The following is a 17,022-nucleotide window of genomic DNA, read 5'->3' on the forward strand; positions in this document are numbered from 1 at the left end:
ACATTCATGTTCGTGTAAGGCGAGCAATTGCATGTCTTCGACGCGAGTGTGTGCGTAAGACAGAAATAAAATGACGACAACGATGACAGTTTCCCAAAGTAGCAGAAAGACAAACTTTTTTTTTCTTTGCTCAGGCGAAGAAGCGCGACAACCTGTCCCGTTGTGACATCATCCAGTACAGTGTCAAACAGGTAGCGCCGCTAGTTGCTACGAAGGTATATAGGGAACGGTAACGATGACTATAATATTCGCGTTAAAAATTAATTAAAATATGGGGTTTTACGTGCCAAAAGCACGATCCGATTATGAGGCACGCCGTATAGTGAGGGACTCCGGAAGATTTAACCACCTGGGGTTCTTTATCGTGCACCTAAATCTAAGTACACGGGTGTTCTCGCATTTCGCCCCCATCGAAATGCGGCCGCCGTAGCCGGGATTCGATCCCACGACCTCGTGCTCAGCAGCCCATATTATTCGCGTGTTTCGATGCTGCGTTTGTGGCCTAATGGATACTGAAGAGCGCGCACGTGCTCGCACAATATAGTAGGATTTGCATAAGCACAGGAAAAGAATGCGTGCGATTGTAGTGCAGTATTTTTCTTTAATGTTCATCCAGAAACACTCTCGAAAAAAAAAAAAACGTTTTGAAAGAAAATACTTGTTTTAACGCATGGTTCAATCTGCACACAACGTGCGACAAAATGTATTGTTTTCTTTCCTCGTTGGATAAATATGAATTTCTGTTAATGTTACAAAGAATACTTCAAAAAAGTTGCAGTTTCGCCTGTAAGGGGAAGCATCGATTGCGATAGCAAATTAGTAGAGAGCTATACGAAGCAAGGATACTAGTTTAATGGGCCGTATAAAGTTGTAAACACTCGCTTTCTAACTAAATAGACAATCACGGTGACACATCTTGCTTGATGACCGCGGAAACTAGCTGTGAAAACCCCGAATTCAGAAAGCGCGCCAGCAGCAGCGGGCAAATTGACCTTCGTGCTGTCTCTCGTCCGCTTCAACGCGAACTAACGTCGAAAGCACAGCGCGTACGAAGCTACTGGCACTCGGCGCATGCACTTTGTCCCCATCGCAGATCGCTTTGAAGATGAGGCCCGCGTGGGCGCGCACTTCGCAGATCGCTTTCATGACATGGCGCCCGCGTGGTCGCGCTGTGAGCAGCAGCCGATGAAGCAGAACGCATCACCCCCCCCCCCCCCTTCTCCATCGCCTCGCCCCCGTGCCTCGCGCGCGAAAGACCGCGTGCTTCCGGCCTACCTTCCAACCGATATAGCGTGCGCTATATGTGTCGCGAATCCCTGCTCACCCTCGTACGCTTTCACTCGCACACACAGCGTAAGGCGCGCGGCGACGATTTTACCGTCGTTGGTCTTTATACGGAACCTCACGGCGACGCCGACGGCATAAATGCGCTTGGAGTGTCCATATATTGGCTATCGCAATAAATAAAAAATGTCACAGTTTCGACCTAAGGGCGAAGCAATGAATGCGATAGCAACACAGCAATGTCATACGAAGTAAGGTGAGCGGCTTTGGTAGCAATATGAATTGTAGTAAACATGAGCTGATTAAGTAAGCAGGTGTGCTGCGGCGTAAGTAGACCGACATGAAGAGAGACTCGATGACGACGAGAAGCCGCGTGTGAAACGGTGGTGTTGATGAGAAGCGCTTCCCGTGGGCAGCGCATGCGAAGGGACACACCTGTAGCGCTGCACTGCCGATCCCGGCAGCATTGCATGTGTAGCGTGCGTTGGAAAATGTGGCCCGACTATTACTAACTGAATGAACAAGCGTGGTTTGAGCGCGCACAAACAAACACGAATAGATCACACTGAATGACTGCAGACAACGACTGTCAAAACGCTGGCAGCAAGCATACGCCGCAGCGGGCGAAGGTACGTGCGGTCTATCGCTTCAACGGAAACTGAGCGGCGAATGCACGGCGCATAAAGGTCAGAGCCGTGTGGAGGTAAGAGACGGTGCTAGCGAGCGACGAGCGCGGTTGTTGGCAGAGTAGAAGTGCGCCCCCCCCCCCCCCCTGCTCCCTCCAGCGCTGGCTTATCGCTTCCTTGCTTGCGCGTGGGAGATTGAGTGCGTTCGCTCTCCGTGATAGCGCGCGTCCCCGCACGCTTCCGCTCGGGCATACGGCGCGCGGCGAAGATTTTATCTATAGGGAACCTCACGGCGACGGCGACGGCGACGGCAGAAATCCGGTTGAAGTGTCCATATAATTGCTATCGCAATAAAAGAATTCCCACTACATACTGACGGCATATATGTAGAGATCGCAAATGAATATGGGGTTCAGTTTAATAATTCTCGTAGGCCCGGCCTTTATAGCTTCTCGCGCTGTTGAATGGTCCGGTGCTATATTACTCTTGTCACGCATGACTTGCGTTGGTGCAATTCCGACAACGCATGAACTGCGAAAAATCAGGAACCTGAAGCTGCGAGAAACGCAAGAATGCGTTCACCGATGGTTGTCGATGAGTCACTTGTTAAACGTTTAAGTTGTTTCAGACGTTAGAACCCTTCAAAGCACCAAAAGAACTTTAATATAATTATGACAATACCACCTCGTAGATGTTATCGCGCTCTTAATACTTACTTGGTTTGTCAACACAAGTTTTGGGAATATGCGTATGTGCAAATTATACAATAACGAAAAATATAGTGACTGCAACGTAATGGTCAGAGAGTCGTGCTGTTTTGATTGATGACCGTGGTTCGATGCAACCAACGAATAAGTATTATGCTAAAGACGAAGTCTGTCTTATCCAGTTAACGCCAGTTCTCTGTACCTGGTATGTTTATAACCTCTTTCATGGGCCGATCCCGGAGATTGTGCAGCTTAATAATGTGGCCCATATCTGCAACTGAGTATGCGCCCCTGAGACCAGTGGTCGCCGCAATGTTAGGAATATATATATAATTAATTAAATCATAATCATCAGGTTTGTAAGTCCACTGCAGCACGAAGGCCTCTAGCAGCGATCTCTAATTACCCTTTCTTTGCGCTAGCTTATGTCAAGTTCCGCATGTGAGTCATGCCAGTTATGGCATGACTCTTGAATTTGTAGTCGATTCGGTCTCGAAATGCACTTTTAGCACACCCGTAATAATTAGACATCAAAATCTAATTGCTTTATATTTAACACGTTTTCTGAAGAACATCACTCACATTAACTGTACGCTTTCCCTTTGCGTCCAAAGTAGAACACCAGGTGGCGAAAATGAATTCAATTCTGTTGTTTTACGTGCAAAAACCACGATTTTATATGAGGCATGCCGCACTGGGGGACTCCGGATTAATTTTGACCACCAATGCAGGGGCGTTTTTGCATTTCGCCTGGATTTGATCCCGCGATGATCTGGTGCTTAGCCACGCAACGCCATAGCCGCTAAGCCGGCGGGTTGCAAGACGCGTTCCAATTGCACACATCAGGTTAGACAGGTTTTCTTGCTAGAACCAAATGACAGACAGCTGTCATTTGACACCGACCACGTCGCACAAGTGGTCGGTGTGGGCAGTGAAGCACCGCGTCCCTCACAAACATGCCTTGGCGCGTTAATGTTAAGAGCGCCAGCCGAGAAGCTTCTGTGAAACGCTAATCGCACTGAAGCAAGCAGGGCCGGCATACGCTCAATGACCGTTGCTGCAGAAACAGTGCGCTGCTACGCGCGCCCTACAGCTCAACGGTGGGGCCACGCAGATGTGGGGCTGATAGAACTGGGGGCCGAGGACGTCACCAAAATACTGCAGTTCAAAAGCAGACGCACACATCGTGTCCGGCGTGAGCATGTCGCGGTACGAGAAGGCAAGGCAACGCCGGCAAAACCCTGTACACTAGCCGACGCTGCTCGCGGTCACCGAGCCCTTTCTATGCATTTGTGTACGCGCACAGCACGCCACGCATGCTTACGGCCAGTATATGGTTAATGCAATTCATACTGCTAATTAAGCTACGAGCCTTACTTCGTGTAATATTCTAAAAAAGTGGCTATCGCATTCAACGCATCGCCCTTGTGGCGAAATTGGGATTTTTAAAGCTTTACATGTATAGGCGATATCGCATATGGCTGGGCTAAATCACCTGTGCACAGAAAACTATCATCATCAGCATTGCCTCGAGCGTCGTCGTCTTCTTCCGCAGCTGGCTCGTTGGCACCACCTCGGGTTGCGCTCCTGCCACTACTCCCGCGTTCGTCGTCTTCTTCGACAGCTGGCTGCATTGAGGCTCATCAATCCAGCGTATCCTTCCTTCTCAGCTGTGTCAAGGTGCCTTTGGGCAAACGTTGCCTTGTAGAGGCTTTTTGGTGCTCCTTCGAGTGTGCCTGCGCATCAAGAACTTCCTTTGCTAATTTCGGAACATGTGTATTATCTTTGTTCTCGGGTTCCGTGACTTTGAATGACGCAGATGTATTAGCGTGTGTCTCAGTCTTAGTTCTGGCAATTGCCTGGCGGCGTGTGAGTGACGGCTGCACAGCTTGTTTGCGACAAATGAGTAGTTCGCGTTTGTAGTGTGGGAAGCTGGGATCGCCCGTAACATGTTCACCTTGGCTATGTAGACAGCGTGGTTTCGTAGCGGTGCAGATTTCGCCTGCAGTGTGTGTTCCTCCGCATCTGCCACACCGGGGCTGCAACACTACAATTGCTAGTAGGTACAGCGTTTGAGCGCTAGCGCCACGCTGCGCCGGCTCGCGCGTACCGCGTTTCTAGGTGGTTTCTTTCGCCGAGGGCGCTCGAACGCAATCATATGGTTCGCATGAATGCAAGCGTCGGAAGCGTGGCTGTTGGGGTGTTGTGGAGCGCGTGTCGTTGGGGTGTTGCGCAGCGCAGCGTAGCAACACCCCCAAATAAAAGAATACTGCTCCAGTCAGGTAGACTGCTCCCTCCCTGATAGTGAGATTATATTTGGATCATCAAAACAGTGATGCGTTTATAATACCACCGATCCCAACAGCAGGCTAGTCACCACCAGCCCAGCGTTTTGACCGTCAACGCCGCCTCTAGAGTGTACTAGAATTCACTGTAGCCTCCTCCGTTCCAACGGCGGTGGCTATAAACATGTTACGCGCGAGCGGCGCAGCGTGGCGCCAGCGGTCAAACGCTGTACCTACTAGGAATTGGAAATACGCCACCGGGCTTCATGTGGTCAAATGTTCGCCTTCTGACCAACCCTTTGACAGTGCGAACACAAGATAGGCGTCGGGCGAAAAGGTTGGACTTGATGCGCAATATATACTCCATGCGTACGTGACGCGGGAGCTTATTTCCGGCAAACACCACGAGAACAGTCTGCGTTGTTTTACCAAGCCGGTAGGCATTCAAAATTTTTGGCTCGCCTTGCAGGGGGCGAATTGTAGCTCGAATGTCTTCGTCAGTACATTCGGTGCTTACGCCATATATGACGCCGTTGATCGCGTCTCTCGGTGGAGCGACGTAGGCTTGCAGTGGAACAGGGCCGAGCTTCTCTATCTTTAGAAATGGTTGAGTTGCTACATCTGCAGGAATATCCACTGCAATCAGGTTTGCGCGAAGCTGTTTGCGGATGGTGGCCGGCGTTTCACTACGGAGGCGTTCTTTGAGCCAGGCGTTTAGCACTGTGTCTAGAATCGACAAAATAGACGCTGCGGTCTTAGGTATGACTGTAATAGTGGTGGTGCCCTGCAAAACTTCATTCGGATAAAGGTTCGCTGTTCGTGTGGCTTTCTTGGCCAGCGCGGGGGTCCTTTAAGTGCGTGTTTGGCTGGTAATCTCAATTTCTTGATCCGAATATGAGCCGCATTGCAGAGCGTCCTCTGCAAAGCCACGCGTCCAGTGTCGATTGCGCACGTGCTTATCAGCGTCCCGCGGTCGCGGCCGGTTTCCTTGCCTCCGCGTTTGCTGTTCCATGTCCCAATTGGCAGGGTCATTGGAGTCATCAGCGGGAATAGAAAAAAGGGTTTTCTGCTTGCCTTTGCAGTTGAGTCATTTCGACACCGTCAGCCGTGAGTGGGGGCCACTGAGTCGTGGATGTTGGATCAGGGATCGTAGGCCCAACAGGGCTGCTACCTGCCGCATCGCTGGTGGTGATATCCAGAGTGCCTGGTCGATTCTCCATGCCCCCTTAGGGGCACAGATAGTCTCGTTAGCTGCCTCTAGACTTCCGGTGGCTGTTTTGGAGGTTCCTCTGGGTCCTGAGTCCCCGCCTTGTCATAAATTTCAAAAGAAACACGGAGCTGAATTGCGCTCATGCAAGTGATTGGCTTGGCTTGGCTTGGCTTCGCCCTTGTGGCGAAATGGGATTTTTAAAGCTTTACATGTATAGGGGATATCGCATATGGCTGGGCGAAATCACCTGTGCACAGAAAACTGTCATCATCAGCATTGCCTCGAGCGTCGTCGTCTTCTTCCGCAGCTGGCTCGTTGGCACCCCTCGAGTTGCGCTCCTGCCACTGCTCCGGCGTTCGTCGTCTTCTTCGACAGCTGGCTGCATTGCCGCTCATCAATCCAGCGTAGAATTTCACTTCTCTTCCGTCGTCGTAATGGGAGGCCGCGTTACGGGGGTATGAGCAATTGATTGTCTTACGTAACGGACAGATTTGATTTTCGAGCAATTTAATTTGGAAGAATCCTAAGCTGCAATGGCGGGTGATTGCTGCTAACCACGCCGCCGAGGAAAATCGAGACAGCGAACGCAAGCGACAACGGCGTACTGCAGGTATACCGTTAGTGACGTCGTTCTCTCCGTCGCTGCCGAACCTCATGATTGAGACGTACTTAAATGAACCCTCGGGACTAACCCAGTGATAAACACTGAGACCGCACGTTTCAGCTTCGCTGGTTAATTATCTTCACGGAGCGGAAGGGCCAACGCATTTTTAAAAATAAATAATTCAATAAAATTGTGCAACGTCCGGATTCTAACATGGGACATCTAGCACAGAAACCTGATACAGTAACCATAAGGTGATAGACGCCTTTCCCCATAACGACGCGCCATATAATCGGATCGTAGTTTTGATGCGTTAAATCGCAGAAATTATTTGAAATAAATTAGCACGTCATATAAATAAGGGCCGATCCCGAAGGCAGTGCAGTGAAGAATTTCAGTCCGATGCTGCTCCCCTCACGCGATAAAAGTGCAGTGTGCATTGACTCCGCGCCTATGTCACCCCCAACTCACTTAGGATTGACTTGAACTGGAGGTTGAACCACCTTCCTACATTTCTGCTTATGTTCACAATACCGGCTTGTTTACGAGGTGTGAAAGTTTTGCACAGGCGAGAAACTTTACATGGCACAGACAGGAACAGATACGTTATAACGAGATGTCAGTGTTGTGTACAACGATATGACGACACGAAATAGCTTCAAGCACTTCCCTTTATTAGGCCATTTTCCACCACTTCTGCATAAAGAAGAGCTAGTAAATTATACCGACAATCATTCTTACCAACAATTATCCTCAATGAAACGTCCCACTTATGGGATTTTGCCCTAGAAATTACATTAGGAGCGCATTGCTAGGAGCAAGATATTTTGTAAACCATACTTCTTGGCCAAAGATACGTACTTCCAAACTGAATACGTGACCTTCAGAGTGTAAGCACTGCCTTGCCACCTCCGTTTTTATTCGCACTACATTTGTCACGTCCAGCATTTACTACAGTAAACTTTCGGGCGTCCAATAGTGCCAGCTACAGCGTAACCCGTGATCCTCGTTTAAAGCAAAGCTTCTTTGCCTCACTGCCTGGCTCGGCGCGTCGGGGTAGCTCGAGGGCGTGGGTATCACATGGCACGAGGGCGCCAGAGCTGACGTCAGAAACTCGTTTGGAGTCTACTAAACCTTTACAGCGCGTCGCCACCATGACCTCTGGAGCTCTTTACCACAATGCCCTCTAGACTGCTGTAATTATGCGTGAGTTCCCCCCCGCTCCACACACAAAGAAAGTGAAGAACCTGCGGCGCTTACAGTGTTCAGAGAGAAATCCGCGAATGGGTCGAGCCACAGAAACGAGTGCCTTGCCGCTCGTGGCAGCTCGTATACATGGCCCGGGAGAGGGGAAAAACCGACGTCACAAAGCATGCTTCATTCGGGCTCTCTGAATACAGGAAAACGCTACAACTATACATCAGAACAGGTGCGGATAAATTCAAGAAATGTAAATTCAAGGACCGCTACGATACGTTTCTCCTATTACTGGAAAATAACCCCCAGCAAGTTTGCTAACGCGGACAACTAGAGCAGGGCGTGCCGAAAGCAAAAACCGCAGCGTCGAGATGACACTACGCAAGTGGCCGCACAGCTAATCAACACCCGCCGCTTAGTGTCTATGGCGTTGCTCGAGGTCGCGCGTTTCGACCGCGGCGGCTGCATTTGACGGGGCGAAATGCAAAAGCACTCGTGTGCTTAGATGCACGTTAAGGAGCCCCAGGTGGTCAAAACTAATCCGCAATCCTACACTACGGCGTTCCTCATATTCAGATTGTGGTTTTGGCCACCTAAAGGCCCCTAATTTATTAAAGTAGTACATTCTGCCACGATGCGATGTGAGGCATTTACAGTGCTTCTCCCAGGATTACCAATGTCGCACAGCTACACCTGAAACAAACACGTCTGTGTTCTGTGTACTACCTAGACAAGTAAGTGGTGCTCGCAAAGTAAAGTTCAACTCACCACTTCCATATTGCACTAAACTCCGAAGAACCCGATCATTCGCTGTCACATCACCGCCAATTGCCACCAATCGACGCAGACAGCACAGAAGGCTTCGATTAGACCAATTCCCACAGTTAGTGAGATCCGCATGATATTTTTTTTGTCTTCTTACTCCACGTTTCATATAAAGACAGAAGAACCCTCCCTTTGCTATCGACATCTTGTATAAGCCTACGCTGCTCACCATTTCGAAAGGGGCAGTGTAGCCCGGAAACTCTGGGTACATTAACTGCCTGTTTTGTTTACTGACTTTAATCCATTCATAATTACCACAACAGCCAGGTAGAAAAATATGGCTACCTGTCCGCACGACCGAACAGCTTCGCCTTTTTTGGTAGAACCTGGCAAGGCAAGAAAGGTCGTACCTAGGGTCCACGTTCGCCGTTGCCTCGTCCATGACGAGTATCTTGTTTTGTCGAAGTACGGCCCTTGCAAGACAAATTAGCTGGCGCTGACCCACGCTGAAGTTGCCGCCCCCTTCGGACACTTGCGCCGAGAGGCCACCGGGAAGGTCTTCAATGGAGGCCTTCAAGCGCACCTGCACAAACGTCCGTTGTGACCATTGTGACCGTTGCGAGCTGCAGGAATGTACCACATAGCTTTGCTATAGGTTATCTATTGCATTTAAAGGCGGAGAAAATCAACCCGAACGACGCAGGTCATCCGCATTTCGCAGAGACGTTAGTGAAATAATTGAATTTCTCAAAGTAAAATACGTCCGAAAAATCGTAGAGTACGACTTAACAACAACCTACAGACATGATAGCGTCGGATTGTAATTTGAATATATGAGAAAACATAATTCTGTTACGAGGAAACTCAAACACAAACCCCTTTTCCAGCATTTCTACCATTCTTACAGCGGCGTGCCCGGGTAGGTTACTTGCAGAAACACCATCCAGATGGCGCTCGCTTCCTCGGCAGCGTAAAATGACAGCGGCGAGCACAGGCGAAGGTGGAGAAAAAAGAAAGCTACAGTTGCCGGGAAGCCTGAAAAGCATTCAGGCATCTTTGAATGCTATCGCCTTCCACTCGAAAAGGCGAAGCTTAAGCGTCCTGCAAATTTTTGGAGACACATAAAGATCTCCTACATAAAGATCTCCTCATAAAGATTCAATAACTTTTCTTGTGCACTACTTATTTATTAATTGTTGAAGAGTCTGAACGCTTCCCTACATGTTTGATATTTGCTTTGCATATTTCATTGATTTTTTCAGTTGCTTCTTTTCTTAAAGTGGACACATTTATGTGCAGGGTTTATCAATTTTCTGGCCATGCCAGAATTGCTCAATGATACAAGTACAATCGGCGTCAAATGAAAGCCGAACAGAGGAGCGCGTGCCACAAGCATCAGAAACAGGATAGTGCGCGCCGTCCAGTGCGCCCCGCAAACAGGATAGTGCGCGCCGCAGACAGGCCCACACATCCGGTTTGGTAGCGCAGCGCCACCCCACTGAAGTGCGATTTTTTTTTTGCCTGCGTTCCCACTCGGATTTTTGAAAGGAAGAAGAAAAAAGAAAACAGAAGCGAAACCTGAGCTTCTGAGTGTTGCTGAATTTTCGCTTCTGTTTTCTTTTTTTTTCTTCCTTTCAAAAATCCGAGCGGGAACACGGGCAAAAAAAAAATCGCACTTCAGTGGGGTGGCGCTGTACTACCAAACCAGATGTGTGGGCCTGTCTGCGCTGATGACTGGACGGCGCGCACTATGCTGTTTCTAATGCTTGTGGCACGCGCTCCGCTGTTCGGCTTTCATTTGACGCCGATTGTACATTGATACTCAGTGCTCGCCATTGGGTGTATTTGTTTGTGTGTAAATTTAACTAATTAAATATATTGATGTACGTGCCCAATGAAGTTAGTAAATTTGCAGGCGCAAGTTGGAATAGGCTAGCGCAAGACAGGGGTATTGGAGATCGCAGGGAGAGGCCTTCGTCCTGCAGTGGACACAAATATAGGCTGATGATGACGTGCCAAAAACCACGATATGATTATTAGATCGTTGATTTTTAGATTACTGATTTTTAAAATTCTGCAGAGCTTAAAAATGATCACTCTGTACGTCGGACCGATGAGGGTACTTTACACGTGCATGGAATTCTGAGTGCACCTTTCCAGTCTGTCTTTCCCACGGCAGTCTGGGATCAAACGCGCAACACTCGTCTTTAGTAGCAGAACGTCACACTCACTGAACCACCAAACACCACGTAATAAAGTTACGTTTTGACTGCCATAAAAAGTTCAGGTTCATTATAAATAATATTGACACGTATACATGTTTATCTTCACCGGTGGCCGCTTCCACCGGCTAACAAATGTTAAACGTTTATCGCTCGGTGCAGGTCGCGCCATGCATCGGAAGCTTCTCGACGTTATCGATGCTTCTATCCGTCGTCTGTGGTCACCGACGCTCATGTAATCTGATTGTATGAGCGCGCGACTTTGCTTCGTCAGTGAGTAACTGGCCTTAATAATGCCGTTTGGAAGTAGCAACCCGACGAAGCGAGACGGTGCAAATACCAAGTGGGCAGCAAGCGATTGCGCTCGGCCTGATGGTAAAAAAAAAAAAAAAAAAAACAGCCTTTTGCCCTCGCCTTGTCGGTTGCGGCAACTTAAGGTGCAGGAGCATGCCATCACAACGAAGTTCTTGTACCTAGCACGTTTGATGCGTTTGTGCGTACAGCACTTTCGTCGCACAGGCCCGAGAATGGTGGTCGGAGCGCGCTAGAAAGAAAAAAAAAATATTCAAAAGCGCAACGCGTGCTTCCACGTGACACGGATTGGCCAATGGGGGAGCGGAGGCGGCTGGGGCGACAGGAGGTGGCGAGGACAAAACGCCGGGGTGAGCGCGGTGGCGGCAAGATCTAAGAATGACGCTACATTTTATATATTGTAAGCACATTTCACGTACTTCATCGTTCTCATTTGTATATAGCCATCATCATCCCTGTTTCTCTTCTTCTTCGTGTTTGAGCCTCGGCCGTGCCGGTGGAATAAACGGGTCTGCCAGTGCTGCCTGTCCTGGTCGTCTTCCGTCTTTCAAAGTGGTGGAGGCGCGTCAGATCCCGACGTCTTCCTGCGTTCCTGCCCTACCTGTAGCTACGTTCCGGTCGCCGCCTGCGCCCGGCCACCCCCACAGCTAGACCACCCCTGCGTCGGCCGCCGGCACTATCGCTACCCCTGACGCTCCTGCTCCTACGACATCGGCTGCACTGACATCGTGCACCATTACCACCCCTCATCGTGATCCACCAGGCTTTGCGGGTCGCCGCGGGGAAGACGTCGACGACTGGCTCGACAACTACAACCGCGTGAGTTCGGCCAATGGGTGGGACCGATCGACAGAAGTTGACTACCGTCGCGTTCTATCTGACCCACGTTGCGAAGACGTGGTATTTTAACCACGAAACTGACTTCACCGACTGGTCAGCGTTTACTACCAGCTTGCGGCAAATTTTCGCGTCTTCAGCTGGCCGTTCAGAAGTCGCCAAACAGAAGCTCGCTGCGCGTGTTCAACTTCCGCAAGAGTCATATACATCGTACATCGAAGATGTCCTGGCTCTATGCCGCCGCGCCAACGTTGGAATGACGGAAGCCGAACGCATTCGCCATATTCTTAAAGGCATTGGTTCCATCGCATTCAACGCCTTAGCTGTCCAAAATCCTACCTCGGTTCAGATATTACATCGACGTGCCAGCGCTTGGACGAGCTTCAGGCCCTCCGTCTTCACCGTGACAGCGACCTTCCATGCCACCTCATTCTGATTTACGTACTCTTATCCGCTCTATTATTCGCGAAGAACTTCAGGAGCAGACAGCGGCGATCCACTGTTGTTCCCGCCCCATCGCCGACGTTCGACTTGCGCAACCTTGTGAAGGAGGAGTTGCCAGCCATGACGACACCGACACGTCTGTTGCCCCAGCAGCGTTCCCGATGCCCACATACGCGGAAGTCGCTGCAATGCCACCTGCTACTGTCACTCCTGGGCCTCCTGACCTCACCTGCGGCCATTTGGCCTCTATGGGCGCCCGAGCACCTGCTGCACCTTCGTATACTCCGTGGCGTCCACCTCGTCCGGTCTGCTTTTTACTGCGGTATACGGGGCCACATATCGCGTTACTGCCGTCGCCGCCAGCTGGATGTAAGCCGAGGCTATGCCGATTTCGAGCGAGACGAGAACGCGCGACACGATGCTTACTACCCAGGCCCGTCCGCTTTACGCAGCGTCCGTTCTCCATCTCCTCCAGCGTCTCCACGTCCTGCCTCAGGGCTCCGTTCGGCTAGACGACGTTCTCCTTCTCCCTACCGCCGCTCTGCATCACCGCTTCGCCCCATCTCCCGCCTTGCTGACCAACACTCGGGAAAACTAAGGATTGCAGTTTTGGAGGGAAAACGGGCGTCCTGTCCGAACTTCGGAAAGACCTCCTTGTCGCCCGGCCAATATGCTATCTGTAACTCTCGAAGGTGTTCCTGTGCAAGCTCTCGTCGATACTGGTGCCGCTGTTTCCGTTCTGCGTAGTGATTTGTGCTCACGGCTCCGTAAAGTCAGAACGCCTTATCTTGGACCCGTTTACGCGGCGCTAATAACGTACCCATTCACCCCGACGGACAATGTACGGCTCGTGTTTTGATCGACGGCATTCGTCACCACATTGAGATGATTGTGCTACCCGCGTGCATCCATGAACTTATTCTCGGTTGGGACTTTCTGCATTCTGCCTCCGCTGTCATATCATGTAGGGAGAAAGTCGTCCACATCACAGATACCACGGATGCACCTATTTTGGAGTCGTCACCCTCCATCTTGAACTTGGCTGTCGCTGCAGATTACGTCCTGCACCCTGGTCACGAACACATTGTAGCTGTCACATCCGGCCAGCTAACCGATGGAGACGCACTGGTTACCCCCTCTTCACGCTGCACTTCACGAGGAATTCTAGTCGCCCCTTGTCTCGTCCGGTTTTCATGTGGCCGAGCTCTCCTGTACGCCTGCAACACAACCCCAGATCCTGTGCTGTTGCCCAAAGGGATGACCGTGGCAACCTTCACCGACCCGCCACTGATCTCTGTCGCAGCGCTTTTCCCCTTCTTCGTCACCAAGTACCAACCTCAGGTTTGGATTCTTCTCTTCTCGAGCCCTAATTGGTTCTGACCTAACCGCTGCCCAGTCGGTATGCGTTACTCGCCCTTTTGGCTAAGCACAAATCCTGCTTTGATAGCTGTGCCACCGCATTGGGCCAGACTTACGTAGCTGCACACCGCATCGAAACCGACGGTTCTGCAATTATACGCCGTCGCCCATATCGAGTTTCGCAGTCGGAACGGAAGATCATGAAGACCAAGTTGATGACATGCTAGCACGAAATATTATACGACCTTCATCCAGTTCCTGGGCGTCTCCTGTCGTTCTGGTGAAGAAAAAGGATGGTTCCGTTCGCTTTTGCGTTGATTATCGAGCGCTCAATAAGATTACACGCAAGGATGTGTATCCCATGCCTCGAATTGACGACGCCTTAGATACACTACAAGGAGCGGAATATTTTTCCAGCCTTGATCTGCGGTCGGGATATTGGCAAATTCCCATGAACGAGGCTGACAAAGAGAAAACCGCTTTCGCCACGCCGGACGGACTTTATGAATTTAATGTAATGCCATTTGGCCTGTGCAACGCTCCAGCCACGTTTGAGCGTATGATCGACACTGTTCTTCGTGGCCTTAAGTGGAAGACCTGCCTCTGTTATCTGGATGACATCGTTGTTTTTTCTTCAAGCTTCAGCCAACACCTACAGAGACTAGACGAAGTCCTCCAATGCCTTTCAGATGCTGGTCTCCAGATTAATCTAAAAGTGCACATTCGCCAGCAGAAGCATCAAAGTGCTGGGTCACGTCGTTTCAAAAGACGGCGTCCAACCTGACCCTGAGAAGATTGCTGCTGTGCTTCAATTCCCTTGCCCATCAAATCAAAAAACATTGTGCAGCTTTCTCGGCCTGGCGCTCTACTTTCGCCGTTTTATACGCAATTTTGCTACAATAGCAGCTCCTCTACATAAGCTCCTGGTCACCGGCGCCTCTTTCACATGGTCCGAAGACTGTGAGTCGGCATTTCAAGCCCTTAAGAAACATCTCACTTCCGGACCGGTGCTTCTTCGCCATTTTGAGAGGGCACCCACTATACTCCACACTGACGCAAGTGCGCAAGGCATCGGAGCAGTGCTCCTACAACGGGGTCCCGCGTCTAAAGAGCAGGTTGTGGCGTATGCTAGCCGGACCCTCTCGCCATCTGAACGGAACTACACGATCACAGAGCAGGAATGCCTGCTATTGTTTGGTCCATTCAGAAGTTTCGCCCGTATCTCTATGGTCGCCACTTCACCATCGTAACCGACCATCATGCTCTGTGTTGGCTGTCATCTATGAAGAACATGTCAGGACGCCTGGGACGCTGGATACTGCGCTTACAAGAATATGATTTCACGATAACGTACCGGTCTGGCAAATGTCATCATGATGCCGACGCACTGTCTCGATGCCCGCTTTCACCTTCTATCGATCGTGCGCACTCCCCGTCTCTACCACGTCACTCTGACGCTACGCCTGCCGCCCACCAGCTCACGCTAATGTCACTGGATCAAGCTCAGCTTTCTTCACGCTCCGATTTAGCTTCCCTTCAGCACGCAGACTCCTACTGTCGAACTCTCATTGATCGCCTTCGCGGCCTAACTAAACCACCCAACAGCCGCTTGCGACGCCAGCTTCAGCAATTTCGCCTTCAAGATGGGGTGCTTCATCGTTATATTTATCATCCTACGGGTAACAAGTGGGTCCCAGTCATACCTCGCTGCCTTCGTCTTCGAGTTTTAGAAGCATTTCATGATGACGTTGCCGCCGGCCACTTAGGCTTCCTCAAGACCTACGACCGCATCAAGACCCGCTGCTTCTGGCCTGGATTGTCCACAACGGTAGCCAAATACGTTGCCTCATGTGCGTTGTGTCAGCACCGCAAACGCTCCACATCCCCGCCTGCCGGTTTTCTTCAGCCTCTGCCATGTCCGACCGAACCTTTCGAGTGCGTTGGAATTGACTTATACGGTCCCTTGCCGTTGACGCCCTCCGGTCACCGCTGGATCGTCACAGCGGTAGACCACTTAACAAGATACGCCGAGACTGCGCCTCTTCGATCTGGTGCTGCTTCTGAGGTTGCTGACTTTTTCCTGCAATCCATAGTCTTGCGCCATGGTGCTCCTCGCGTTCTTTTGTCCGATCATGGCAAAGCCTTCATGTCCCACGTCCTCGAAGAAGTCTTGCGGCAGACTAATACGAGACATAAAACCATTTCTACATATCACCCGCAAACCAACGGCCTTACTGAACGCTTCCACCGAACGCTCTCTGACATGATTTCTATGTACTTACGTCCTGACCACACAAACTGGGACAACATCCTTCCCTGTGTTACATTCGCTTATAATACTGCGACACAACGAACTACCGGTTACAGCCCTTTCTTCCTGGTGTATGGACGATCTGCCTCCTCCGTCTTCGACTCCGAATTCTTTTTCTCTCCTGCTTCGCCTAACACCTCCCTCCCAGAAGAGTTTGCAGCTCGACTCGCGCATTGCCGTGAAATTGCTCGTCGCAACACCGCCGCTACCCAAGAAGAAAGAAAACGTCGCTGCGACAGTAAACGCCGCGACATCGCCTTCCATGGAGACCAAGTCCTCCTCTGGACGCCGGTTCGAACCCCTGGACTTTGCGAGAAATTCCTTCACCGGTACATTGGGCCCTACACAGTCCTACAACAAACTTCCGCAGTGAACTATCTCGTCACTCCGCTTCAATCCGTCGAGGACCGCCGTCGTCGTAGTGCAGAAATTGTTCACGTCTCCCGCATGAAGCCCTTTATTCCCCGTTCAGCCGATCTTTAGATTGCGGCCAGGTTGGCCGCTTCCACGAGGGGGGGAAATTAGTGTAAGCACATTTCACGTACTTCATCGTTCTCATTTGTATATAGCCATCATCATCCCTGTTTCTCTTCTTCTTCGTGTTTGAGCCTCGGCCGTGCCGGTGGAATAAACGGGTCTGCCAGTGCTGCCTGTCCTGGTCGTCTTCCGTCTTTCAATATAGGGGCTTTAGTCACACAGGGTCCCTCTCCCTACCTTGCGCTACACGCTGTCCCAACTCATTATGACTTAACCTGTATTTGTGTGGATACAACAACGGTTCCCTATTGAAAAATCCATATGCTCCATAACCGCCATATCCAATAATCCGATATGAAATATATACGATAATATACAAAAG

General features: G+C 50.5%; 1 protein-coding gene across 2 annotated transcripts in view; it reads right to left on the reverse strand.

Moving 5' to 3' along the window:
- Positions 1-17,022, reverse strand: part of LOC119441294 (ATP-binding cassette sub-family C member 4-like) — a 450,511-nt gene that overhangs the window by 25,207 nt on the left and 408,282 nt on the right. For both annotated transcript variants that reach the window (XM_037705919.2, XM_049661127.1), the window contains one exon: positions 9,089-9,261. In XM_037705919.2, the coding sequence (XP_037561847.1) occupies positions 9,089-9,261 (173 nt within the window). The remainder of the gene's footprint in view (positions 1-9,088; positions 9,262-17,022) is intronic.

The sequence above is a fragment of the Dermacentor silvarum genome, chromosome 2 (assembly GCF_013339745.2).
Source record: "Dermacentor silvarum isolate Dsil-2018 chromosome 2, BIME_Dsil_1.4, whole genome shotgun sequence".
NCBI lineage: Eukaryota > Metazoa > Arthropoda > Arachnida > Ixodida > Ixodidae > Dermacentor > Dermacentor silvarum.